The sequence below is a fragment of the Apus apus genome, chromosome 25 (genome assembly GCF_020740795.1).
Source record: "Apus apus isolate bApuApu2 chromosome 25, bApuApu2.pri.cur, whole genome shotgun sequence".
Classification (NCBI taxonomy): domain Eukaryota; kingdom Metazoa; phylum Chordata; class Aves; order Apodiformes; family Apodidae; genus Apus; species Apus apus.
In genome coordinates this window covers 1,325,121-1,352,904 of record NC_067306.1, presented here as the reverse complement: position 1 = coordinate 1,352,904, position 27,784 = coordinate 1,325,121, and the positions used below count along the sequence as shown (strand labels likewise).

Below are 27,784 nucleotides of genomic sequence, written 5' to 3'. Positions count from 1 at the left end.
TCCCCGCTCGCTCCAGCTCCCGGTGAGCAGGCCCGGGCGCCACCCGCCCCGGCCCGCGGGAGAGCGGCGGGAGGGCCGGGCCGGTGGCTCCGGGAGGCGCTGCCCTCGATAAAGTGTCACTGGGAGGCGGAGGGCGCGTCATCGCCCGGCGCGCGCCGGGCCGCCCGGATCTCGCGAGAGGACGAGCGGGACCCACCTCCCCCAGCCCGGCCAATCTCCTCTCGCGGGATCGGCGGGGCTGCCGGCGGGGCGGAGGCGCTCTCGCGAGAGGCGGCGGAGTCTCGCGAGAGTTGGCGGGTGCCCCCCTTGGCGGCGGAGCCGTTTCGCTTTGGGCAGTGAGCGGGGCCGGCGGGGCCGGGAGGGCGAGCGGGGCGGGCAGGGCGGCCGCTGCGCCTTCCCGGCTGGGCCACCTGCGCGGCGGAACGGGCGCCCGGGGCTGAGGGGGTGGGGAGGACTCGCGGGCCCAGGCCCCGCCTTCCCGGGGCGCCCCCGCGGCGGCGCTGCCCTCCGGGCCTGGGCCCCTCGGATGAGGCGGTGAGGCCGGGGCCTTCCCCCCTCCCGGTTCCTGTCCCCCCCTCGCTCCCTTCCGCCTCCTCCGGGGCCCGGCAGGGCCGCGCTCCCTGCCCCCCTCCCCATGTAGGAGGGGGTGTTGGCGGCAGGGAGGGCTGAGCCGGGGTGAATGGTGGCAGGAGCGGGCGCGGAGGAAGTTTGAAGTTCGGGGGTTTTGGAGGCTTCCCCCCCCCCCCTCCCCTCTCTGGAGCACAGTGGAGGAGGAATGCCAAACCCGGAGAGACATGGGGGCAAGAAGGACGGGGGCGGCGGGGGGTCCTCGCAGCACGCGCCTGGCTCGAACAGCAAGGAGAGGCACCGGGTGGCCTCCCGGCACAAGAGGCACAAGTCCAGGCACTCCAAGGAGTCGCCGCTGGCAGCCCAGGAGAGCGCGGCTCCCTTGGGCACGGTGATCAAGCCGCTGGTGGAGTACGATGACATCAGTTCGGACTCGGATACCTTCTCGGATGATGTGGCCCTCAAGCTGGAGAGGAGGGAGAACGAGGAGAGGAAAGCAGAGAGGAGTGAGAGGGCCCAGAAGCACCGGCACCACCAGCACAAGCGCATCCGGGAGCTGATGAAGAGCAAACAGGCAGAGAAGGAGAGGAAGCTGGAAAAGAGCCTGGAGGCATCCAGCAGGTCCGGGTCCACCAAGGAGAGGGTATCGGGGTCCTCCAAGAGACTCCTTGAAAGCGAGGAGCACCCCAAGTCATTGTCCTCCAAGAGCAGCAACAAGGAGTCCCGCTCAGCCAAAGCACACAAGGAGAAGTCCAGGAAGGACCGGGAGCTCAAGTCCAGCCACAAGGAGCGCAGTAAGAGCCATCGGAAAAGAGATGCTCCAAAAAGTTACAAAACCATTGACAGCCCCAAGAGGAAGTCCAGGAGCCCCCACAGAAAATGGTCCGACAGCCCTAAATTGGACGACAGCCCCTCAGGAGCCTCCTACATCCAGGAATACGACCTCAGCCCTCCCCGCTCTCACACGTCCAGCAATTACGATCCCTACAGGAAGAGCCCCGGCGGCTCCTCGCGCCGCCAGTCCCTCAGCCCGCCCTACAAGGAGCCCGTGGCCTACCAGTCCAACGCCCGCTCCCCCAGCCCCTACGCCCGGAGGCAAAGGTCCATCAGCCCCTACGCCCGCAGACGCTCCTCCAGCTACGAGCGCGGCAGCGGCTCCTACGGGGGGAGGTCGCCCAGCCCCTACGGCCGCCGCCGCTCCAGCAGCCCCTTCGCCCCCAAGCGCTCGGTCAGCCGCAGCCCCATCGCCAGGTGCGTGTGCTCCGCGGGCTCCTCCCTGCCCTGGGGGGGTGGGGAAAGGGGTCTGGGGGGTGGTTCTGAGCAGGGGAGAGGTTCATCACCACCCCCGCCCCGGCTCCGCTTTGCCTCTTCTCTCGGTGGGGCTCAGGTCGCTGACTGCAGGGTTGGGCTGTGGAGTGATCCCTGGGGAATTGGGTTGGTTGGGGGGGTGGAGGTTCCCTTTGGGGTGGTGTTCACGCTTTGGAGAACACCCCCCTGGCTGGCAGGAGGCAGCGTCCATGTTGGCTCTGCAGAGGCCTGGGGCTGGAGGAGCTCCTGGATTAAATTACACCCACCTCTGGGGGTGGCCCCTCGGAAGGGCCGGGGCTCCTGGGGAGGGTTGTGCTCTGGAGGGAGCTGGAGCTGCTCAGCTTCTGATGTTGGATCTAATTTGCTTCCCCGGTGAGAAGCTGAGCTAGGGAGACTGTTTTCACCTTTCAGCCTTTATCTGTTTACTACGTGTGGAAACTTGATCATGCTTTTCAGGAGAATGTCTTGCCTTGAGTGCATTTTGCTCTTTCTGAACTCACTTGTCTTTCCTCTTCCCTCAGTCAGAGGTGACCACATGTCAGCTCCACCTCTCCAGCCTAAACTTTCTTTTCTCAGTACTAAAGTTTTTTGCTTCCATTCTGAAATGGAGCATTCTGAAGGGGCAAGGAGGAACCAGCTGCATCTTGGCTTAACTGTAACTTTCTCTTTTTCTCTTTAGTCAGTAACCTTGCTACAGAAGGAAACTATCATTTGAAGGTAGTGCTAATTCTGTGTTTTATTTCAGGTGTTTGTTCTTCATCCTGATACATGCACCAGTAAATAGTCTAATGTTGATTCTTTCTTTTTTTTTTTTTTCCTAGCTTCAGTTTATGTTAAGTGAGTTTCCAGTGGTCACCATGGGTGCTGTGGAGCTTGGCTTGTAGCTCCATGGCAATTAAGATGTGACCTGGAATGTCATGGCTATGGAAGTGCTCGGGGCTGGGTTAGCTCTGCTGCATCCTCTGCTCCCAACAGGGAGTGAAGAGACTGGCTCCAGAGCACAGTGATGTGATCAGCAGTTCCCAAAGAACTCGGGGCTTTGGGAATTCACCCTTTGTCACTAGACCTCTTCTCTTAACTTCAGGAATGCTGTCTTCCATAGTGGGGGTGAAGCAGTGCCTTGCTCCTGGCTCTAAGAGGTGTGTTGGTTTAACACCCCCTGGGAGCTGTTTCATAAAACCTGCTTATTCTGCTGGGATTTTACATGGTGAAACTTCCCTTCAGGTTTTCTCTGCTCTGCCCTGTTCTGAGTACACCTGAGGGGTAGTCCTTGATGTGTCTTCTCAATCCCATTTGCCCTGGTGGCTCTGGTGTTATTTGCTAATACTTTTGGAGAAGTAAGAGTGCAGTGGTAGAAAGTATATTTCTCCTTTGTGATCTAATTGTGTTTTATGGCCCCTGTTAAATGTCCATGTTCAGCCTTAACCAGGGAGAAACCAGATGGAAACTGGACTGGTAAATGAAGAGGTGTTTTTTTTCCCAGGTTTCTCCACTTCCCAGGAGAACCTGCAGCTTACTCTGTAAATGAGTGGTTGGTTCTGGCTAGAGGAATCAAGCAGTTGTCTTTTCCTGGTCTTCATGGTGGGAGCAACTTTGGAGCACTTTGTGCTGCTTCCCTGAGCTTGGAAACACAGAAAGAAACTTTTTAAGGGTATCTTTGTCTCGCTGGCAAAAGGCTGGACCCCAAACTAGAATAGATTCCAAAGGTTACTTACTGTTTACCCTCACTTGTACTGAATTCTTTGAATCTCTGCCTTCAGTTGATAACCTGCTACTCTGCTCTGCTTTCCTGGGCAGGTGACTTACTGTGTGATACATCCTTTAAAAGCAGAAGGAAAAGCCCCCATGGATTATGCCACCAGAAAGTGTCTGCCTAAAGAGGGACAGAGGGGATTTAATGTGTTTTCCATATTCTAGGCAAATTGTGATTCCTGTGTTGGTTTTGCTTCACTGAGCTTGCAGCCTGTAGGGTGAGGCAGCCAGAGGAGAGACTGGCCCCTCTGCTAGGGGGGAGGGGATCAGCAGAGCCCCCTTTGCCAGCCCCACTGAGGGCAGCTTTGGTCGATCTGCAGCAGATGAGTGTGTAAATGGGGGCAGCTGATGGTACCAGAGTGTCTGGGGAGTGATGTCTGATCTCTGGCTCCTGCAGAGGGGCAGGAGCAGTTTGGGAGAGAAAGCATCTTTAACTGGCACACTCAGGCAGTGAGCACCTGACTGTGGCTCCAGCTCTTCAGGGGAGGTAACTCAGGCTTTTCTGGGACACTGCATTATTTCCACTGACTGACAACATGGGTTGTGGGGTTTGGTTTTTTTAGTGCAGTCTGTTTTCTGCCATCTCCAAAATACAGCATTAGGAAACTGCATCCCTGTGCTACTGGTAGAACATTCAGCATGTTTGCCTTTCAAATGGCTGTGCAAAACACCTTGCTTTGGTCAGCAGGGAAAATAACAAATGTGGCTCTCACCCTTCCTTCTAGCAACTGTTGTCACTGCAGCTAAAAACTAGAAGGAATTCCAGAGTCCTCCAGCTGGCTGCAGGTGGGCAGTGCCCTGTGCTAACTCTTGCAGCCCAGGGTGAGCCTGTGCCCTGGTGGTGGCCACCCTTGCACAGCTCCTTGCCAAAGCTTGTCAGGGATTCAGGAATAAGAGCTTCTTCGGGCTCCTTTCCTGGGCTATTAGAGCACAGGCCATGCAGCCAGGCTCCCCAGATACTAGTTTTCACTTTACTCTTATCTTCTGTTGTGGCTTGGAGCAGGTAAAATATTTTAGTGTCTGGAGATGTTGCTGGGAGTTAGTATAGTGGATGATAGGGAGGTATGTAGATATGGGGCTTTGTTCTGCCAGGGTCATCTCTGCTAGTGGCTCTTAGCTGTGGTTGTTTTCAGCATGAGGAGGTCTGGAGAGTTCAAGCATTCCCTCCTCCAAAGACCATTCTAATATTCTGATTGTATCAGTAAAATTAATCTAATAATGCTTTTAAATTTGCATTTTTAGATGAGCCGTTATCTCCAGCTGCTTTCTGTTAATTCACAGTCTTCAGGATTGTATTTTGTGTTCCTAGTTTCCAGTGCTAGAGAGACACAAAGTGCTTGGGTTTTGGTTTTTACCCCAGAGCAATTTTATCCAGAAAAAGAGCAGCATGTGGGACCAAATTGCCCCCCACCCATCCCTGATAACCTCAGCAAAGCAAATAAGCTGGGGGCTGGTTTCTTAAGGGTGAAAGGGGTAAAAGTGCTTACAAGCTGGCTGCAGGTGAAGCCATGCAGAGACCATTCCAGGGGATGGAAAGAGTGTCCTTCGGAGGCACAATCTGCCTGTGCATCTTCTGTGCCCAGCAGTGGTGAGAGCACGTGTTGCTGTGGAAGACCCTGCTGAGGCCCTTGGTGGGCTAATTGTATGAGGTAAGATGTGAGGAGTGGTCTGCTGGTGGTTGATAGAGCTGGGGAAACAGGCAAGCTTCTGGATGTGGAGCCTTTTTCAGGTCTAATAAAGAAGCTGTAAACACCAAAGCTGGAAAAAGGGCTTAGGAACAACAGCTCTTTGTGTAATAACTATTGGTAATTATTATTAGACTGAAGAGAAGAAAGTGTGAGTGCTGCCTGTGGAGAGGAGAAGACAACTAAGGAGGGAATGAGTCAATTTAATCCTGGTGGAAGAGAGGAGCACTAGTATTTGCTGGTGGGAGATCAGGGAGTCATCCCAGCCCTTGGAAGCACCAGTTTTGTGGTGCAGCTTCTTCCACAGCACCTTGTGCAAGAGGGTCCTGCCCTGAGCCCTGTCTCCACTCCCACCACTTCTCCCAGTGCTCCCTCACTTGCTTGTGTCCCTGGTGGCTGCACTTCTAATGTAGTCCTTCAACAGAAGGTAAAATTGCACTTTTGAAGAAGTTTGTCAGAAGGATCTTGTTGAGAATGTTGCTCTGCAACCAGTTGAATTGGAATAACTGTTGGAGGGAATCATGGGGGAGGAGGCAGCAGGAAACTGGGGATTGCAGCATCCTAAACCATCTCCCCTGAAGGAATTGCAGTGGGGAATGCTAACCCCAAAACTACTTTTGGTTGCAGTGAACTGCATCCTATGGGATTCATGACAAATGTTTTCCTTGGCCTGGGAATGTCTCGGAGCACAGCAAAAGGTGCCAGCTCCTTCAGCTCCAGGCAGTGTGGCACCAGGATGCAGCAGGTGAAGGGCTGACCTCCTGGTAAACTGCAGCCCAGCCTGGTGATTTGTGGAGGAGAAACATTGGAAAAACCTTCCCAGTGCAGAAGGAAAATAGTTGAGTGGCTTCTGATGAAGCTTTTTTTTACCCCCCCTCCTGGTTGTATATTTATTTTCTAAGTCTAAAGGTAAGGACTGCCTCCAGCTGGGTGTTCTTTGACCACTGTCAGCATGAGGTTTGGGCATGTACTTGGTGACAGGACTTGCTCCCATGTAGTCACAGCTGTGTCCATCCCTCAAGGTGCTGCTGGTGCCCAGTGAGGAACTTTGCATTAGTCTGTCTCAGTTCTCCAGCAGATTTTCCAAACACTTGTTGTCTCAGGATAATATCCTGTAGCACTATAAACAGTTCAGATCTTGTTAGTTACATTCCCAGAATGGTTAGAAGTGAGTCAGCATCTGCTGTGTGTAAACCTGCTGCCATCGGGTGTTCTTTGTAACTATTGTGGGGCTGTTTTCAGAGAATTCCACGTTTTCAAAACCAGGCATGTTCTGAGTAACAGATCACAGAATAAAAACAAACTTTGAGCATAGTTTCTGTTGTATTCACAGGGTCTGAGCTCAGAATGTCTAATTTTCCCCCTCTGCCTTGTCAGTAATTTTGTCACAGACACTGGAAGTACCAGTTCCCACTTGTAATTTACTTTTTATCTTGTTTCCACATCAGTCTCCAGTGACCTTGTGGTTACTGATGTCTCCTCACTAGGCTGACCCTGTGCTGGTGCTGTGCACCCCCCTGGTGTGCGGGTTTCCCTGCCTGGCTTGTGTCACAACACACGTTTTCAGTGTGGTGGGGTTTTTTTGTTTCTGCTTATATATCTAATTTAGGGAACATTTGTTGTAGAGGAAGAGTGAGACCCTCTGGACGTACCTCAGAGAGAATTAAAATTCTTGTGGGGTTTTTTTGTTCTTCTCATGAATCACAATATGCAGATTTGAGTCGGATGATAGTAGAAGAACTAGGGGGAAAAATTAGCTTGAAGTGAGTGGTTTCCTGAGACAGCATTCCCATGAGGGCAGGGATATTTTATCCCCTGTTTCCTTTAAAGCTCTACATAATTACTGTGAGAGATCCATAAAGTGCCAGCTCATCTTCCTGACTGAAGTCTTCTGTTCAGTGCTTGTGTCTGTGATCTCATCCTCACCTTGAGGCTTCTCCAACCTTCATCCTTTGCTCCTCTCTCACTGGTGTGATTGTGAGGGTGGTCCTGATGCTGGGAGGCTGGATGAGGACCTGAAACATGAACTGCTTTAGTCCGTGAACTAATTTCAGAAGCTTTAGTCTCTCCTGACAGGTGTTACAACTATCTGGTGGCAAATAATGGACTGGAATTGTTTTCCAAGAGAGTCGATGTCGGTGAGTAGCTGTGAGGTTGGGAAATGCTCCGCTTCATGTATCTCCTCCTCCTTCTCTCCTCAGGAAGTCTGTGAAGTCCCGGAGCAGAAGTCCTGGTTATTCCAGGCACTCATCATCTCACAGCAAGAAGCAGAGGTCTGGCTCCCGCAGCCGCCATTCCAGCATCTCCCCGACGCGGCTCCCGCTCAACTCCAGCCTGGGCGCCGAGCTCAGCAGGAAGAAGAAGGAGCGGGCGGCGGCAGCGGCGGCCGCGGCCAAGGTGGATGGGAAGGACGCAAAGGGCTCTCCTGTTTTCCTGTCAAGGAAGGAGAACAGCTTAGCTGATATTAAGGAGTCTGGAACGGAATCTAAAAAGGTCATCAAAACTGTTAAATCTGAAAAATCGTCTTCAGATACGGAATTAGTTAATTTGCTGTATGCAAATGCAGAGACTAAAGCCCCTGCAGAGACAACTAAAGCTAAGGCAGAGGAGAACTCTGAGAGGAAACATCCTGTCCCGGTCAGAGATTCAAAACAGGTGGGAACAAAAGACTTGAAGCCTGTAGCAGTGGTAGAGGACCTCCTATCTCCAAAAGAGACGGACGCAGGAGAGAAGGAGATTCCACCCCCACTACCCTCAATAAAATCACCTCCTCCACCTCTGCCGACAACCACCCCGCCTCCTCCAACTCCACCGCTGCCGCCTTTGCCTCCATCACCTGCTGTCCCACCTCTGCCACCATCCCAAGTGACCCCTGTTCAGGTCCCTACTTCAGCCCCAACATCTTTGCCGTCTTCTTCCCACCCAAGGACGTCTACTTTATCCTCTCAGGTGAACTCTCAGTCCTCTGTCCAAGTCGCTACAAAGCCACAGGTGTCTGTGACGGCTGCTATCCCACACCTGAAAACTTCAACGTTGCCTCCGCTTCCGCTCCCCCCTATTTTAGTTGGGGAAGATGACTTGGATAGGTAAGGTCACCAGAGCCTCCTGTTCACATTTAAAAACAAAGTGTTGAGATAAGCAGGTATTTTTGGTCAGTTTGACAGTCACTAGCTTGTCCTGCAGAGCGTGCTGAGGGCTGTGCCACGTGTCACTGCCATCTTGCACAGCCGGGCCTGTCAGGTTTTGGCCTTGTCAGGTTTGTGCAGGGAGCTTTATGATCCTGTGCAGGCAGTTAGGTCTCATCTGGGCGAGGAAGAGAGGTTTGGCTGCTGGTTTGATGCTGGTTAGTAAAGGCCTCACATCACTCTTCATATTTATTACATTAATGAAACATGGATCCAGAATTCTGCACCTCTTTGTGTTCCAGCCATTTGCACAGGTTGATTTTTGAAGTTGCTTTTTTGTTTCATTCCTCCAGAACAGGTGTCTAAGTATCAGTAAAAGCTTAACAGTTCCAACACAAGGACACAAACCAGACCTATTTCTGTTCTAAATTCATTGAATATGCAGGCCTTGCCCCCATGTGAAAAATGGCATTAGTTTAACTTCAGTATCTTGACTGATTAATTAATGCAATCCTTATTATTAAGAAGTAGATATTGCTTGGCTGAAAAAGAAGTTGAAAATGATAGAGTGAAACTGCACCTACTTCAACTTTCTGTTTCCTGTCATTTCTAATCAAAACATGCAAACTTATTTCTGTCCTGTAGTTGTAGCTCTTGCTGCTCTGGGGCTTGGCTGGTGATGGTCTGAGCTCCTAGTGTGAACTTGTCTGAAAAACCTTCTTGTGGGGTTGTTTGTGAGGGGGCAGAAGAGGAGAATGGAGCAGAATATCCAGAGTGGAGATGGAGAAGAAAACAATTATTTTTATCTCTTTTCCCCCGTTTGCAGTGTGAGTTGTAGTGCTGGTAACATCAGGTCATCACTGACTTAATTTTTTTCTACCTGCTCTGCTGAGCCTGTAGTTCCCTAAAAACTTGTGTTTCTTTCCAGCCATTGCTAAAGATATTCTAGGTATCTCACTGGTGTGTGTTAATGAATAGTGTGTTACATGATAGTTATGACTTGATGTAATTACCCCGTGGTTTCAGTGAATGCAGCAAGTTCCATATTCTGATTCAATTCATTGATTTAATGGCTTGTCCTGTGATGTAGATCAGGGTAACATTGTCACTGCCATCAACATGTGCTGAGCTTGTGCATCTTCGTGCTGCTCTTCTGGAGCTGTGCAACGTTCCTCAGGAAATAACTACTTAGTGTAAATGTATCTGTGATCAGCAGCAGCTTTTAACAGGTTGCAGATTTTTCCCAACTCCCCTTATTTCCAAACCCAGGAATTGGGATGCAAATACTGTCCTTTGTTTTTTTAGCCACTCATATCTAGAGATTTGGGGTTTTTTACCCCCCCCAGGTGTGACTTAGTTTTGTAGAAGTGTGTGTTATCCCTGCTCTCCCTGAACACAGGGGGGTGTGGGTGGTGCTGCAGCTGGTTGCTGCCCTCAGTGCTCAGATCATGGATTTGCAGTGACTTTTTCCCAATAAGAGGATGGGAAATCCCTCTTCGTTGTGCTGAGTCCAGTGGCAGCTGCACATGGCACTGAGTGTGTGCAGAAACTCCCTCTTAGTCAACTGACTTGGTAGTCAGGAGTAAAACTTCTTATGGATAGACTTTTGGTTTGTTATGCTGAGACTGGGAGAATCTTCCAGCTCTGAGACTGGTGAGCACAGGATCTGGAAATGAGGAGCCCAAAGACAAACACCTTGTGCAACCAGAGGCTCTTTCTCAGCTCCTGCTGAGCTCTCCAGACTTCTCCTCTGTCTAGAATCCTTTGAGACTTCACAGCAGCCAAGGTGCTGCAGGACAGGAGAAGCTGTGTAGAAGGGGGTGCTACAAACTGCAGGGGTCTGAGGGAGCGCTCGGGAGTTGCACAGCCCCTGGGGACTTCTCCTTGACTGTTCACAGCACTAACGGCTAAAAACCCAGACCTGACTGGCTGCATTCCTGCTATTTTTGGGGAGGAGAAAAAGGGACAGAGCTTCTAGGAGCCTTTCTTAGGCAGTTGGTGTTCTCACTTTGTCATTTTTCTGGTTGGGCAGCTCTGAAGGGTCTGTTTGGCCTCTTCACTTCCAAAGAAGTGCCTGGTGAAACATGCAGATGTTCTGGGGTAGTTAAAGTTACAGTAGCACCAGTGCTGAGAGCAAAGAGATGAACTGAGCTGTAGGTAGCTAAGCACAAATAATGTGTCAGCTAGAAAATGGTAACTCCTTGGGAAGAGGAGAGAAGGGACCTCCTGGAAGGCTGGGCACCTACAGGTTAACCTGTAGGTTAAACCTACAGACACAGCTTTGCCCTTCCCAGGAAATCTTGCAAAGAAGTTGCCTTGGGAAGTGTGTCTGGAATGAGGCTGAATCTTTTTTGACAGGGCCTGAGCTTAGCATGTGCTGTTAAATATTTCAGCACTATCAAGAGCAAATGAATTGCCAATTAGAAGTGGATTAAACCCAGTCACATAAACAGCTGCTTTTTTGTTAAAGCTGGACATGGGATCAGTGCTTCAGGCACACCTATGGAAGCTGGGAAGGAAGGACTGATCTGGCCACCCAGATCCTGCTTTGAGGAACCTCCTCTGAGGCTTCATGTGGGTTCTGCTATGCTGAAGTGACCTGGCTGAGTGTCCCCCTGAACTAAACGACTTGCAGTGAATGGGGCAAAGCTCCAGCCTGTGCAACTCTCCCACTTCTGGGATTTCCAGGATAGTGCTGTCCTCCTGAGGTCCAGGCTGCCGTGACAAGCCATTAGTTCTGTAGCTGCCTGGTGACTTCTCAACAGTGGGATGAGATTGCTCCCCCAGCTCTTACAGAGGATGTCAGAGCTCAGGGCCAGAATAGGATCCTTTGTTTTGTTTCTTCACTGTATTTCACAGGAGATTTGGTGCAGGTTAGGCAGTGTCTAATAAAAAACTGGGAAAGTGACCTAGTTCGTTTCTGCAGGATTCTCTGTGCGTTGGACTTGCTGGTGCTGACAAACAGCAACCCTCCTGCTGGCTGCCCTAAAAACCAACCCTGGAAGGTTGTTCCTCTCTCTTTCTTCTCCTAGTGAAGTGGAGATTTGCATGGAGAAAAATTCCTAGCTATCCAGACCCAGGAATTCTCCCTGCACTATACAAGAGAGATACTAGGTTCTTGCCGGTCTCAACCAAACTTCTGGTGCCCTTGGTGATTTGATTTTGTTTGGAAAGGTCAGCTTTTAGTTTCTCAGCAGTTTTCACAAGTTAAAGTCACATTTCAGTCCTCCCCAAGAAGCTCAAACTTACTTCTGTAGAAAGATTTAATTCTGAGTTTATATTTGTAGTGGTTCTTAACAAGTCATGCAATTAATTTAATTATGATAAGTGGACTAAATAGAGGAAGTTAAGAGTCAGAAAGTGGGTGCTGGCTGGGAACCTGAACTGTCTTACAGGAAACTCAGGAAAAACTATTTTTTTGTGCAAATTGAACATGTTCTAGCTGCAAGAGTTGTGTGTTTATTTGAAGACAGTGTATTCAAACATAACACTTCTCTCCTGATGTGTTATCATTGTAAATTTGAAGGCTGTTTTGTTTTAGACTTGGCTGTGCTAATTTTGGCACTTCAACTTGGGCCCCAACTTTACCTTCTCAAATAGAGAACTGTTCTTCTGCAGTAGGCTTTGTTTGTTTGTTTGTTTGTTTGCTGTTTGGTTGTTAAGTCTGACTCTTGTATTGTATTAACTTTTCGGAGTTTAGTCCAAAAGAGATTCTTCCTCCAAAACCTGTGAAGAAAGATAGAGAGCAGAGACCACGACACTTACTCACGGACCTCCCGCTCCCTCCAGAGCTCCCTGGAGGGGACCCATCTCCTCCTGACTCCCCGGAACCAAAGGCAGCCACACCACCTCAGCAACCGTTCAAAAAGAGACCAAAGTAAGGCTCCTTTTCTTCTGTTTTTTTTTTGTTGGTTTTTTTTTTTTTTTCCCTGGCTTTTTTGAGCAGCTAGAATTTTCTCTTCCCTCACACCAAGATCAGTCCTAGGTTCCCAAGGCCCCACACCCCGAGAGCTGACTGCGTGTCCTGCACGGAGGTTGGAAGCACAGTCATTCTTGAAATGGAAACTGGCAGCTGCTTTGCCTCCCCTCCGTTTATTGGATGGGCAGAACACTGAACATGCACTTACCTAAAAATCTTTAGCCAGGGTCTGACCAGGCTCTGCCCTCTTGCAGAATCTGCTGTCCTCGGTACGGGGAGAGGAGACAGACGGAAAGCGACTGGGGGAAGCGCTGCGTGGACAAGTTTGACATCATTGGGATTATTGGAGAAGGGACATATGGGCAGGTGTACAAAGCCAAGGACAAAGACACAGGTAAGAATGCCCGGGGGCTTCAGATTGACTCCACTTCTTTAAGCACTCCCATGGTAATAAGGCCTCAAAACTCATTCCAGCATTAGTGGTGGTGGTGCTGGTTAATCACCAGTACACACAGAGCTGAAGTGGCTCCAGCCCAGGAATGTACATATACAGCAGGTGTTTTCAAAAGGGGCGAAAGAAATCCTGCTGACTGTGAGATAATGCCCAACTGTCCTCTCTGGTTGGTGTGTCCTGTGTGTGCCACAGCCAGAAGTGCCAGCTGGACCCCTGCTTTCAAATGTGCCTTTGTCAAACTTGATTGTAGCAAAGCCTGTGAAAAGGACCAGAGTGGTTTCCAGGGTAAATTTATGTTCCTCTGTGTGGCTTCCCTCTGAGGCAGATGAGGAGGAGCACTGATGTCATCTCTCTTGAGTTCTTGGCCTGGTAACTCCTGACAGAGCAATGTAACAAAAACTAGGGTGGCAGCTGGGGCTGGCTCTGCTCTTTCTTGGTGGACGTTGCCTGTGCTCACTTTCATCTTCTCCCTGGAAACCCACAGAGCTGCTGGCAGCAATGTCTGCAGAGGCTCTGACACTGGCTTGTTCTGGCAGGGGAGCTGGTGGCTCTCAAGAAGGTGCGACTGGACAATGAGAAGGAAGGTTTCCCCATCACCGCCATCCGCGAGATCAAGATCCTGCGGCAGCTGATCCACCGCAGCGTGGTCAACATGAAGGAGATCGTCACGGACAAACAAGATGCACTGGATTTCAAGAAGGACAAAGGTACTATTTGCTGCAGGGTGTGGTTTCCATTAGCCATCAGGGTGATGGCAACTCCCTTCGTTTGTTCTTAGTGTCAAACTAAAATTCTAAACTCTGGTCTAGAATTTCTCTTCTGCACTCCCTGATACACAGTTCCAGCAAGTTTGGCAGCTCTGTGTGGCCTCCCAGCAAAGGGAAGATTCTGGTTAGAATGAGCTGTCACTGCAGAGGTAGATGCTGCCTTCAAAGGATGCATTTTATTCCTCTAGAGTCACAAAAGAACAGTCTTTAAAAGTGACCCTGTAAAGGTGGGGGTTTTAAACACTGAGCAGTGGCAACAGACTTACTGAGAGTGTGAAAAGTTTCCTGCCTGCTGTCACTGGGGAAGAAGGGCCCATATTTTTATTTCAGATCTTCAGCTTGATGCATTAGAGGGGCTGCTTAGTTGTTTTGGTTTGTTTATTTTTGCCCCTTGAGGAAAATAATAACCTAGAATGCCCAGTAAGCCATAAATATCACAAGACAGACTCAGCTGTGCAGGAAGAAGAATATTTCAGCAACTAAATCTACTTTCATTCCTCCTTTTTTTTTGTCTCTTCTCTCCTGTCATAATAATTTCTCTCTTTATTACACCAGGTGCCTTTTACCTTGTGTTTGAGTACATGGACCATGACCTAATGGGGCTGCTAGAATCTGGCTTGGTACATTTCTCAGAGGACCATATCAAGTCTTTCATGAAACAGTTAATGGAGGGTCTGGATTACTGTCACAAAAAGAATTTCCTTCATCGAGATATTAAGTGCTCCAACATCTTACTGAACAACAGGTAACCTGGGAGCAGACACTTCTGTCCAAGCTCTTCCCTGCTCTCTCCCTGGGTCCAGCTGAGAGCACACAGTTGTCTTCACCTTGGTTGTGCTTAGACAGGAAGTGTTGATCCACTGCATGTTTCCACCAGTGGGGTGGGGAGTGGTTCTAATTAAGCAGTGGCTTTCCTGGTGCTGTTGAGAGCTCCTGCTGCAGGGGTGAGCAGCTCTACCAACCTGCTTCACTTGCAGTCAGCAGCAGCCTCTGCTCCCTCTTCTGCAGCTCCTTACAGTTCACTTTCTTTCATGTTGTTAGCTGGTCTCTGTGTACACTTGGTCTCCATGGCATTTTGGCAAGAACACTGTTTACTGGAAGAGCTTGTGTGCAGATAAACTGTTCAGGGTTAAGGTGGGAAGCAGCAGTTCCCCATGAATGCTCCCTCTTCCCTCGACAGCAATGCTTGGCAGTAACCTGGCTCACCACAGAATGCAGAACAATTACTCATTTGCTGTTAATTCTCAATCTTTATCTGGATACCCATAGGAAAAACTTTGAGCCTGTGAGAATAATACAGTTCATAATTGCATCCACATGTCTGGATAGTCACCTAAAACATTTCCCTGGGACACTGGCCTGTTGGGAAGGGTTTGTGATAGAGATGAGACTGAATCACTGTTTGTTTCAGGGTTGTTGGGTTTTTTTGCCATGTTTCTTTGAAGCATTAAGTAGTGTTTGAAAAATTAGGACTGCCAGAAGTAATTACTGCCAGCATTGCTTTGTCAGGCCTTTCTACTCTGTGAGAGGATTTCCCACCTTGTACTGCCTTGCTGCACCTGAGCCCAGCTGTGATTCAAAGCAGTGACTGGCTTTTTTGTGTGTGTCTTTCAGTGGACAAATCAAACTTGCAGATTTTGGACTCGCCCGACTCTACAGCTCAGAGGAGAGGTGAGGCACAGAGGTGTGGAGGGAGGGGAAGTGGCTTAGGTGGGGGGGATGAGCACTTCTCCTAGTGTCCACATCATCCCTTCTCTTGGAAGTCCTGCCACTGCTGGAGAAATTACTTCCAGTGTAAGTGGGATCACACAGCTCCAGCAGTTGGAAAAGATACATCCTCCTGGCTGGTATTTGTAGCCTTTCACTAAACAAACCAGCTGATAAGGAACCAAAATGTCTTCTCTGCTTGCTGTGGACCTGCAATGGAGCACGTTTTGCTCCAAGATCAGTTGAGCTCAGTCACTGTTCTGAGGTGGCTGCCCTGCTGCTTGGGGGGTTTGCAGTCCTGGCTACCTACAATGTACTGTCCTGTGCACACAGGCAGATCTGTACAATCTGTGGTACCAGTTCTGTTTAACTCGGGAAGTCTAGACATCTGAAACCCCCCGCTGCTTCTGCTTACACACCCAGTTCTGCAGTTGGGAAGTAACAGTGACAGTTGGAAGGGTTTGTGGCTCAGTTGGTGTTTGTGCCTTGCGTTGCAGCCGCCCGTACACAAACAAAGTCATTACCTTGTGGTATCGACCTCCAGAACTGCTGCTAGGGGAGGAGCGTTACACACCAGCCATAGATGTGTGGAGCTGTGGGTAAGTGCCTGCCTGGCAGCTGCTGTCCCGTGGGGGCTTCTGCACCTCAACAGAAGAGTTCTGCTTGAAGGTGGTCTTGAGTTTGTGCTGATTTCTGGAGCTGGGTCTGTTCCAGCTGGGCAGAGTGTTGTGGGAGCATAGCAATGCTTTTCAATGTGCTGTGCTTTGAGGAGAGGGGTGTGGCATCTGACTCAAGCTGTACCTTTTAGTGAAAATCTCCTACAATGAGTTCTCTGGGTATTGATGTGAGAGCATAACAGGTGTCCTTGCTGTGTACAAACCAGACCAGCCAACCCTTGATAACGATGTGCCACTAAGATGAGAAGGGGTGACAAGCCTGCCCTGTGCTGCTCACAGCTTCAGTGGATGGTTTTAAGGACCTAATAGAGAGTTTTTCTGTAACCATTTCAGAGTTTGTCACCTAATTTTTTCAGCTAATTCTAGGAAACGTTTCAAAGCAGAGATTTCATGGTTTTAGTAGAGCTTTGTGAACAAGAATCTGGGCAGTTCAGCCACAAAGAGGATAACTTCCAAGTGAACCAGAGACTCAGACTGAGAATTCAGAAGTGGGGCTGGGTTTCCCAAGTCACATGCTTCCTGTTGTGATAGTCACAGGTAAACTTTCAGCAGAGCTCAGCACAAACACAGATTTGTATGAGTCAGGCCCTGCTCATTACTCCTGGAAACTCCATCCATGACATGCTGAGCCAAAGGAGCAGGGTTAGCCCAGTTCCAGCAGGCAGGTGCCTGTAGCTACCCCCAGCTGTATTTGGAGATGATTGTCGTGCCTGTTGGAAGGCTCAAGGGTGGATGTTAAGCACTGGATAGGTCAGAGCTGCCCCTTCTCTCCTTCTCCTCTTTCCCTTCCAGCTGCACAAATGCTGTGTGTAGGTACAAGACCATGACAAGCAGTGCACTGCTGGCAGCTGAGGGAAGTTTGGGCCAGCAGATAACCCCCCAGATTGTGTCAGTGAAGTTGGAAGAATAAATGGGCTGAGTCTGGAGGAAAATGAGATGCCTGGCTGGTTTTTTTTTTTGCCATGCTCCTGGCACATCCTCTTTTCCCTGCAAGAGTTAAAGCCTGGAGCCTGCCCCACGGTAGCCAGCCTGCTGGGGGTGGCATTTCCCAGCTGCCTGCTGGGTGACTCTGGACACGTAGGTTAGTTTGTCAGTTCTCAACTACAAGCCCTGATGCAAATACCTCTCCTCAGGCAAACCTGCTTCTGAACAGAAATGCTGCAGTGTTCAAGCAACCATCCCAAGGGTTTGCTGTCATGACCTCTTGCTTTTCCTCTTTCCAGCTGTATCCTCGGGGAACTGTTTACAAAGAAGCCTATTTTTCAAGCCAATCTGGAACTGGCTCAGCTTGAATTAATCAGGTAAAGCATTGCACATGCATGCCTATGAGCAGAGGTACTGCAGAAACTGCTCATGCACACAAGCTCTGTGTTTATCAGAGCCCCCTTTCCCTAATCTGCCTGCAAAAGAGGAACAGCAGATGCCTGTTAAGTGCAGATGTGAAGAGCTGGGCATCTGTGTCCGTGCCTACCACCAAGTGTGTGGCAGTGAACGTCTGCACCTTCAGTAAACATTGTTTGATGAACCTAAGATACACCTTACACTGAAAATTAGTGGTGTTAGGTGGTTTCTGAACTCAGGATAACTGTTTTTCCTCTTCCTGATTCTTCCTTTTTAATCTGAGGGTCATTTCATCCTTGAAGTGTGCCCAGACCAGGGTTACTGGCATGCCAAGTTGCTTAGAAAGGAGATGTTTTCAGTGGGGCTGGTGGTTGTTCTGGAGCTGCCTCACCTGCTGACCATTCTCTGATCCTCTGCTTCCCAGCCGGCTCTGTGGGAGTCCCTGCCCAGCTGTGTGGCCAGATGTGATCAAGTTGCCCTACTTCAACACCATGAAGCCCAAGAAGCAATATCGGCGGCGCCTGCGGGAGGAGTTCTCCTTGTGAGTTGTGTCAGGAGAGAGGAGAAGGGGGTTCTGTTGCATTGTGCAGCTCACCTGCTGATCTGTGGCTCTTGTCCACCTGGTGAGATAAAGCAGTGCTTCCCCTTCTGCCCCTGGACAGCCCTCTCCAGGAGGACTTCTACCATCTTGGGGCTGGAATGGGGTCACCATCCCCTTCCTAAATACCTGAGGTGCCTCCCAAGGGCTTCCCTGCCTCAGCACCCTCCTGACAGCCCTAGCTTGGCTCTGTGCCTGGGAAGCACCCTCGTTCTCATGGAATTCCCACAGTGCTGGGGCTGGCTGACTGCAGAGGCATCCTGCTCTCTGGGGGAGATGATCACAGTTGTGTGGTGATCACCTGGGCCTTGGGGCAGAGTTGCTCTTCATAAATGGCAGAAATGAGGCTGAAAAGATCACGGGTCCGATGTCTTTGAGCTGCTGCTGTAGTAACAAATTTTGACTGCAGGGCTTTCTTAGGCCCGAGGTGTTTTCCTGGAAGCAGGCTTTTCCCCCTGTTCAGAGCAAGCCCTGAGCTCATCCACCTTTCCCACCTTCCCCCAGCATTCCCTCCTCTGCCCTGGACCTGCTGGACCACATGCTGACCCTGGACCCTGGCAAGCGCTGCACGGCGGAGCAGGCCCTGCAGAGCGACTTCCTGAGGGATGTTGACCTCAGCAAAATGGCACCTCCAGAGTAAGTTCCAGCTGGCATCCTCCTCTGCAGTGGGCTAATGAGCTTTGGGAAGCAGCCACTGGCTTGGCCCTGGGTTTTTCTCAGTCAGAATTAAGTTATTTCTGGGTTTTACTCAACTCTGCTCTTGCTTTTTGTCCTGGGCTGAGCAAATAGCTCTTCCTGTGCTGGTGGTTTTCTGCCTGGTAACAGGCTGGTTTTATAAAGCTCACTTTAGTACTTGTAAGGTGCTCTAAAACTCTGTTGGAAGATGCACAAGATTAGCTTGTAGCATATCCCTGTCCTCTGTGCCATGTTGGACTGGCTAGGCCTCGGTGCAGCTTGTGAGTTGGCAGAGCAGCAGCTGCTGAGCAGCATCACAGAGTTCACAGCCCTTTGCTCCTGTTGTAATCAAGCAGATCATCAAACTCTGCTCCAGCTGCTTCGTGTGCAAGGAGGGCAGGAGCTTTGGAGACTCCTGTTGCCTTTAGAACTCCTGAAGGCAGGAGCTTTCTTGAAGACACCAGCCTCAAAGCTTGGCAGGCTTGTGCTCACTGGGGCTGGTGTAGCCAGCCCAGTCCATTCAGGGGTGAGATCTCAGAGCAAATTAAGTAATTCCCATGGAATTCTGCTGTCTTCCTGATTCCAGGGCTTGCCCCTGCTTGGTTTCGCAGTGTGCTTGCAGTCACAGGGAGCATCAGTGCTTCTCCTCTAGCACTGACAGCTTTCTGTGGCCTTTGAGGGTGGAAGGGGTTCCCTTTGCCATGTTTCTGAACTGCTGGGTGTTGTTTTCTTCCAGCCTTCCCCACTGGCAGGATTGCCACGAGCTGTGGAGCAAGAAGCGCCGGCGGCAGCGGCAGAGCGGGATGGCCCTGGAGGAGCCTCCAGTATCTAAAGTTTCTCGGAAAGAAACTACCTCTGTTACCAGCACAGACACTGTCAAAAACAACAGCAGTCCTGTGCCCCCACAGCCTGCCCAGCTCAAAACAGAGCCTGGTGCTGGAGATGCAGTAGGTCAGTGCCCAGTCTGCTCTGTAAAAGGCTCTTCCTGACGTGGTACTGTCTGGTCTGGGTGTGGGAGGCTGGTGTCTTGTTTTCAAGCCAGTCTGGTACTTTCACTTCTGTTTCCACAGAAAGACTATCCCAGAACCTTCTGTCCTGTTTTGTTGTGGTTGTTGGTGGTTTTTTTTCCTTTTTTTGTACCTCTGCTGTGAAAATTACTGGCTGCAGAGTGTTCTGGTTGCTCTTCAGAGGTCACTCCCTGATGAGCTGACTATGAATTTGTTCTCGGAGGTGTGTTACTGGTTTGGAAGCATGGTTTCACCCAGAATCATGAAAGGAGTCATTGAGTCACTTAGGCCAGTAAAGATACAGCCATGCAGAGGGTGTGCAGATGAGCTGGTTTGATCTTGATCAAATTATATAAAAATTAGGCATGGGTTGTAACAGAGTAGTGGCTGGTGGGCAAAAATGAATGTTACAGCACTGTGCTTGTTGCAGAAAAGATCACTTGGTCATAAAGACTTGCAGGACCAGGACTTGTGCCTTGTTTCCAAAGATGTGAGCAACCTTCTAGTGCCTGGAAAATATTTGGAGGGGAGGTATTTTGATTCCTGGAAAAGCAGAGATACACAAAGCTGTCCAGGCCGCGCTCATTGTTCTGTAGAAGCCTTATAAAGACCTAGATATGGGCTAAAACTTCCTTTGTGTCAAATGTGCTGACAAGTAACAAGGAAGACAGTTCCTGCTCCAGGGAACACACCACCCATGTGTTCAATGAAACATGGCAGATGGACAAAAGGTGGTGGTTGGATGAACAAACAGCTGAGAGGAGTGTCAGGTTCTTAGTTGCCTCCCAGCAAGAGGAGCTTCATTTTAAGCTTCTTAAACCAAATCCTTGCACCTGTTTTCCCAAAAAATTTGGCTTAAAATGTCAGTGTGAAGGGGCAGCCTTGTCACTTGTCATTCAAGAGGCTGTGCTCCAGCGTGGTGTGAAGAGAGGTGATGCCACTCAGGGCTTGTGTTTTAGACTAACCTGGATAGTTGCAGGTCAGGACAGAGTCCTCTGTCACCCCAGGCCAGCTTCCAGCAATTGCCTTCTGCTTGACCCAGTTTGATTTGCTGTGTTACTGGAACACACCTTGCATCCCAAGCAGCAGCTTAGCAACATCCTGGGAAACCTGCTTCCCGGTGCAGGAGGGAGGTGCTGTAGATCCCAGAGTGCTGCAGGGAGGGGCTGAGCTTGCTGTGGTGGCTGCTGAAATGGGTGAAGGGCTTGAGCCTTCATCACCCCTCCTCGGACTGGCTGCCATAACCGGGGGCATCCCCGGGCACCAGTCTGATGGTTTTGGGATGCTCTTGGCTAATTGGGGAGGTTTGGCTCAGCTGGGCCGATGAGTGTGAGGGGGTGGTGAGGGGGGTGCCAGCAGCGCCCGGGGTGAGTGCAGTGAGCAGCGAGTGCAGTGACACGCGGGGCCAGCGGGTGCTGCTGCAGGGCTGCGCAGCGCGGATCGCCCTCTGCAGGCCCCGAGCCGCTCCTGGAATCCTCCTCCTGGAGCCTCTGTGCCTTCCCCCAACCCGGGGATGACCTGGAGGTGTTTATTGCAGCATCAGGATGACAAACTGCTGCTTTGCCTGACCTTCCTGTCCTGCCTCTTGTGTTTCCAGCAGGCCTTGGAGAAATCACCCAGCAGCTGAACCAGAGCGAACTGGCTGTTCTACTGAACTTGTTGCAGAGCCAGACTGATCTGAGTGTCCCACAGATGGCCCAGCTGTTGAATGTGCACTCTAACCCAGAGATGCAGCAGCAGCTGGAGGCTCTCAACCAGTCCATCAATGCCCTGACAGAAGCCACCACGCAGCAGCAGGAGCCCCCGGCGGCAGCAGCAGAGGAAGCCATAGAGGAGCCGCCCGCCGAGGCCCAGCTCCTGGAGGAGCAGGTGACTCCAGAAGTAGCCAGTGCTCAGGGAGATGTGCAGAATGTGCTGGCTGTCCTGCTGAGCCAGCTGATTAAGAGCCAGGAGCCTGTCGTAGCTCTGGAGGAGAGCAATGGGGAGAAGAGCAGCGAGCAACGGGGGCTGAGGAAAACCCCCACCGTGCACCCAGAGGAAAGCACAGGTAAATAATCCTCACCAGTTCGTGTGTGTCTCAGATGGCAGGAGCTTGTTGGAAAAACTGAAGTGTTCCAAGAGGAGCAGAGACACCCGAGTGTTGTACCAGAGGGAGGCAGGGGTGTGGATGGGAGGAGGAGAGGTGCTGGGTGCTAGGATCTTAAGCCTCAGGTTTCAAGACTGAGGAAGACCCTGACCCACTCCCTGCAGCTAGTGTGGGCTGACCTGGAGGTTTTGCCAAATGCAAAAGCCAAAACACAAAAATACTTTTCACTTCACCTCTTCAAAGGATCTAAAATCCATTAGTGCTCCCCTTCGAAGGGGTTAGTGAAGATGAAAGGGTTTGGGTTTTGACCAAAAATGAGAGGGAAACTTTGGAGGGTCAGTTCTTCCCTCTGATGCCCCTGGTAATCAGGTCACATGTCCAGGTAGGTTTTTTGCACAGAACATTGAATCTCTCTGGATTTTCCCTGCTCACTGTATGTCCCAACTCCCACTGTTCCTTTCCCACCCTCTCAAAAATGAAAAATGTGCAGAGATGATTTTAAAGAACATGAGAACTGAAAGACTGGAAGGGGGGAACAGTGGCAGTTGTGTACATAAAAAAACCCTGGTGCACCCAGGCTGGGTGAGCCTGGTGACACCCAGAGTTGACTGTTGAGTCCTGACATCCAGTGAAGTGCAGCCAAATGGCTGGTTCTTGTAGAGCGAGTTGAGGAGAGCTGCTTGTGTCAGGGAACTCTTGGGTTTCCTTTTCAAAGGTGAGTGTAAATGTCTCCATGTCTCTTGTTTCTGTTGATTTTTTGAATTATTAGCAACATCCTGTGACGACCTCACCAAATTCTAGAAGAGCCTCCTGAGTTTGTCTCAGACTCTCCGGGGAGCCTCTTTTGGCCCGATACACAACTCTGCAATGTAGCTGAACGTGCTGTGTTCTCGTGCCTTCAACACACCCGCCCACCACGAGCCAGTTGTGACCCTGCTTTTTGTTGGTTTTTGTTTTTTTTAAATTCTCTCTTTTTCTTTTTTTTCTTTTTTTTTGCCCTAGTACTGGAAGATAACTAGGTTACTGTAGAGCAGATTCAATCCAATAACATTGTTCTCTGTTTATAATTATTTGAAATGATAATGCTGTCCCCAGATCAGCTTGGCTTTAAAGATTACCTGAAGATTGTTTTCTGGATTTCAATACAATCTAGTTTTAAAGTGGACTGACTGATACGGGTGGAGGGGGGGTCCTGGAAGACTACTGGTTTTCACAATAAAGTTTGACCTTTTTAATAACCAGTTTTGTAAATGATTTGAGGATCTGATTCAAACAAGGTGTTTGTGGCCTCTTACACCATCGCCAGCACTAACTTTCCTCCCTGTCTGGCCCATCGCTGTGTTGAGGAAGGAGCTGGAGTCAGTTCAGTTGTGTTGCTCTGCAGGAGGCAGGACTGGTTTTGTGGGTGCAAGGGGGAGCAGGTCGTGTCCCCTGGGAAGCTGCATCCTCCCCTCTGCCCTGTCACTTCTGAGCAGGGGGAGGGACAGAGCTCTGCTTCCCCCCCCCTTCCCACTGCCTGACCAGGCTGCTTTGTTCTTCCTGCTGCCTCAGAAGCAGTAACACCAAGTAGTAAGAGTGATGGTGGGGTGTGCCAGGGGGTTTGGTGGAGCTAGGAGGGGTCCTTTTTGAACAGAAATCCTTGGGCCTTCAGCGCTGATCTGGGTGGGGGGCCCAGGGGAGGAAGGGGTGGCAGGGGCAAGAGGGTTTTCTGGTGTTCCAGGGCAGTCTGGACGTTGCATGCAAATATTTGTGGGTTGAGGTTGTTTTGGACTCTGGACTGGAAACCTGCTTTGTGAAAAATGTCCCATCCCAGGTGGGGCAGGGCTGGCTGTGGTGGGGAGCAAAGGGGGGACACGAGAGGGTGAACCTGCTCCCTCGGGTCCAGCGTGGGCACAGTCAGGAGCTGTTCCCTGGGGGACTGGGGTTGGGTTTTGCTTTGGTCTGGTTTGTGTGTTGTTTTTTTTCCAAAGGGACACCTCAGGGCCAGGCTCCATGGGGGCACAGCCTGGCACAGGGCAGGATGGTGTGTCCCCCTGCTCTGGGGACACGTGCCCTCAGGCAGCTCCACATCTGTCTCCCGCTCGGCGTTTGCCTTTGATCCCAGAGCAGGAATTCCCTGCACGGTGCCCGTGTGTCAGGGCAGCTGTTGCTCACTAGCTGGGTGTGCAGGGGGGGACGGGCTGAGTGTGGGGAAGACGTTAATGAGGGTGTGCATGCACCCTGGAACCACTGCCAGCCCTCAGACCTCTTTCCCAGCACATCCTGGAGGGAGCGGCTGCTTCAGGAGGCTGTTTGGTTTGGTGGATTGTCTTTTTTTATTTGTTTTATTTGGATAAATGCGCTTTTATCTGTTTGCCTGATGTTTTAAGACGGTGTTTAAAAGAAGTAACCCTTCCACAGCATGTCCTCCTCGCATTCTCCCACCAGAGAAGAGACCCCCCGAGCCCCCCGGACCGCCGCCGTCTCTCTCGGAAGGGGATCTGTCCAGCGCAGCCCCGGAGCTGAACCCGGCCGTGACGGCTGCTCTGCTGCAGCTCTTTTCCCAGCAAGAGGCAGAATCCCACGGCCACCCCACCCAGGAACACCCAACTTCCAGAGCCCCGGACTACGGCCGCTCCCTCTCCTCCAGGACTTACAGCACCGAGGGCTCAGAGGGGGGATTTGGTACCGAGGAGCTGAATTCGGGCCAGACACTACTAGAACCCTCTGCCCAACCTCTGGGGAAAAGCAGGACCTTCTTGGGCTCCGTGAGCCACCTCGGGGAGACGAGCAATTACCAGGGGACAGGATCTGTCCAGTTTCCAGGGGACCAGGACCTGCGCTTCGCCAGAGTCCCCGTCGCCGTGCACTCGGTCGGTCAATCCTTCACCAAGGCCGAGGGGAGCAACAACACCTTGGTTCATCCAGAGGCCAAAATCCAAAATTACGGCGAGTTGGGGCCGGGAAGCGCCGGTTCCAGCGGGGCAGGGACAGGTCACAGCTGGGGTGCCCCAACCCAGGCGACTTCTTCCTACGGGAAGGCGTTCCGTGGGGCTGGCAGAGTGCCTCCGCGGGGGGGACGGGGGAGAGGGGTTCCTTACTGAGAGATGCTCCTCCCCTCCCTCTCCTCTCCACCTTTAGCAACATGACTTTTCTTTTTTTATCCTTCTATTTTTTATTTTTGGTTTTGTGTTGGTTTATTTTTATTTTTTTTCTTCTGGCCAGAACAAGGTCTCGTCTGCATTTCAGCTGCTGCAGAGCTCCCTCTTGTACTCCTTGCTAGGCTGCTGGCGGGCACCCCGGGACACGCCGTAGGGTCCCCACTTGGGCATCTCGTTGGCCACAACCTCTTGTGCTTGGTTAGTGACAAAAATAAATGAAAAATAAAATTGCCCCCCCCCTGCAGAGGGCAGTGAGCTTTCTGCCCTGGGCCAGCAGAGCTGGGGGGGATGGCTTGAAAATACAAGGGATGCAACTTAAACACATCCGGGTGGGAAGAAGGAAATTAAAAACCACAAATGTTTTGTTGAGCTTCTCAGTGGGAGAAGTGCTGGGTGGTGTTCAGGTAGGGCTGGGGGAGAGTCTGGTTCCCGAAGCAATTTTTTTGGGGGGTAGTTTTGGTTTGGTTTTGTTGTTTTTTGTTTCAAATCCTCTTAAAGAAAAATAAATAGGAATCTCTTGATGCAGAGGCACCTGGATCAGTTTTCCTGGCTCTGGAGCCCCAGGATGTGACACTGGTTTGTATTTGATTTATCCAAGGTGGATGTTTTTTCCCCACATGGTGTCTGAGTGTCCCTGGGCTCCGTGCCCAGGCTGTGCCCTGCTGGGGTGGCTCCAGCTCCTGTCCCTGGGCAGCCTTAACCAATTGGCTTTTTGTGATGGATCTCTTTGGGAATTGTCTCTCTCCTGCCATGACTTTGCAGTGGAGATTGTCTTATTTTTTTCTTTTTATTTTTTCCCCGTTTCTCTTTTTTTCTAAGAGCCAGAGAACACCTCCCTGAAGAACGTGGGTTTTCCTTCACAACTTCCAAAACACTTGAAGAATTAAAGGAAAAAAAGAAAAAAAAAAAAAAAAAAGAAAGAAAGAATAATTAATAAATCACCTTCTGGTGGGGAAGTGCCACCAGGGAGGAGTGTCCTTTGTACCCAGCACCCTCTGGGCTGGTGGTGTGTGTCCTGAGGGGGGGTCAGTTGGGCTCCCCACCAGGCATCTCAGTACTTGGAGGCTTAATGTATCATTTCTATAAGCATATATATTTTTGTTGTTGTCAAGGAAGTATTTACAATGAATTCTCTCCTCCCGCAGAACGTTGCCATGTTGTCCATTTCAATGAGACTTAAAAGAGATGAATAAAACAAAGGTACATATTTATGAGCTTTTTTTTTTTTTTTTTTTTTTCCCTGAGCAGGCCTTTCCTATGGAAAACATATGGTGGTTCTTTTAATTTAGAGATGACTGTTCTGAAGTGTTAAGTGGGTGGGAGTCCAGGGGAGGCTGAGAGGCCTTCTTGCTACTAACAGGATTTCATTTCTTTTGATAGAGAGAGAGAAATTAAAATTTTAAAATGCACCTGAATAGCTGGTGCTTCTCTAAACTGGGGAAAACCTGCCTGACCCAGTCAGACCTGTGGCTGCTCCCACCAGCTTTGCTGTGGGGGAAAAGGAGGGGAGAGAAAATAGAGAGAGATTTAAGTGCTGGTAAAGTATGAGGTCCCTGAGCACCCAGGAACCAGCCACTCTCCCAGTGTTGAGTCAGCACTGAGGAGTAAGACTGTTTGCAAAATTCCAAGTGTAAATTTGTTGGGTTTTGGTTTTTTGGGGTTTATTTTTAGTTGACAGTTCACGCCTGATGTGCAGAAACAAAAAAGAGCAGTTCTGTGAGGTACAGAGTGCACTGAATAAGCTGGTCACCTCTTGAGGGGTTCTTTAGTTCCTCTGGTTTTCCTCCCCACTGTGCAGCTGCCAGCTCTGGTCTGTGGTGGAGCTTTTGTTGTTGTTGTTGTTCTGGTTTTTCTTCCTGAGCCCATCCAATTTGGAAGGAAAAGTCGTGTTCCAGTGCTGAATCCTCTCAGGAAGCCCATGCCTATTTACTGTCTTTCCAAGTTGGCAGAACCCCAGCAGAGCCTGCCCAGGAGCAGGTCCCAGACCTCCTGGCAGGCTCTGCCCATGTCCCCCTGGCCCAGGGGCCCCAGTGGTAGGTGCAGTTTCAGGTACCAATGCCACTGGGTCCCCTCCAGCCCCATGGGGACACTCCTGTGGCACTGGTTCATTTGGCAGCAAGGGGCTGATCAGGTGCTGGAGGTCACACTAAAAGCCAGGGTGGGCTCCTGTCCCTCTGTCCCACCTCCAGCAGAGGACAGACAGCCCAGATTTCTGTCCTTTGCTCTGGGCTGACTGATGGCATCTGCCATCTGTCCCCATGGGGCCAGGTCACTCCAGCAGGTGCTCTGGGCTCCTGCACAAGGTGGTTTTCACCAGTCCCTTGTCTGACCTCACTGACCACCTGGGGGAGGTTGGGGCAGAGCCACGGTGCTGGCAGGGGCCACTGCTCCATCTCCAGTGGCTGCTCTTAACTGGTCCCAGCAAGGGGCTTCCAGTCCCTGCAAGGTGGCTGTGGGACCACTGCCACCCCCTGCCCTCCCCCAGCTCCTCTTGTCTTTTGATTTTCCTTTTTTTTTTTTAAAGGGTCTCTGTACAAAGAAGACAAAAGGATTTACCTGGGGGCGGGGGGGGGGGGGGGCAAATATATATGTTTAAAAGGATTTAAAATGTGGTGCAGGTTGCAGACAAGCCCTGGGAGGCACCTCCCCCCCCCCTTTCTTCCTCCACACGATGGGGTTTGGGTTTCATGCCAATGTCTGACACGCTGGAGCCAGTTGCCCAGCAGAGAAATGTCTGGTAAGACTCTTGCTGTACCTCTCCTGAGTTCCGTTCCGAGACTTGAGCACCTTTTCTTGGTTGTACCTTTGTCTCTGTACAGATATTTTGTAATATATTATTTTTTTTTTCTTTTCAGTTTATAAAAATGGAAAGTGGAGATTGGAAAATTAAATATTTCCTGTTACTGTACTGCCTTCTGCTCCATTGCAGTGAACTACCCCCCTGCTTCCTGCAGCCTTTGCAGAGCACAAGGGAAC

The 27,784-nt window shown here is 50.7% G+C and overlaps 1 protein-coding gene across 7 annotated transcripts; it reads left to right on the top strand.

Moving 5' to 3' along the window:
* Positions 1-346: 346 nt before the first annotated feature.
* On the top strand, positions 347-27,716 carry CDK12 (cyclin dependent kinase 12). Of its 7 annotated transcripts, XR_007891647.1 has the most exons (15): positions 347-1,818; positions 7,514-8,398; positions 12,138-12,314; positions 12,611-12,750; positions 13,347-13,517; positions 14,133-14,322; positions 15,192-15,248; positions 15,782-15,883; positions 17,185-17,262; positions 17,727-17,843; positions 18,405-18,536; positions 19,312-19,526; positions 21,180-21,629; positions 24,069-25,006; positions 25,954-27,716. XR_007891647.1 is itself a non-coding variant. In XM_051640564.1 (14 exons), the coding sequence occupies exons 1-14, from the start codon at positions 776-778 to the stop codon at positions 24,749-24,751; spliced, it is 4,410 nt and encodes a 1,469-aa protein (XP_051496524.1). In that variant the 5' UTR covers positions 347-775; the 3' UTR covers positions 24,752-27,716. The 7 variants fall into 7 exon arrangements, 6 of the variants coding, with proteins under 6 accessions (XP_051496524.1, XP_051496522.1, XP_051496523.1 ...); XM_051640564.1 differs by having other exon boundaries at positions 21,183-21,629; positions 24,096-27,716; XM_051640562.1 differs by having other exon boundaries at positions 21,183-21,629; positions 24,069-27,716.
* The last annotated feature ends 68 nt before the right edge of the window (positions 27,717-27,784 follow it).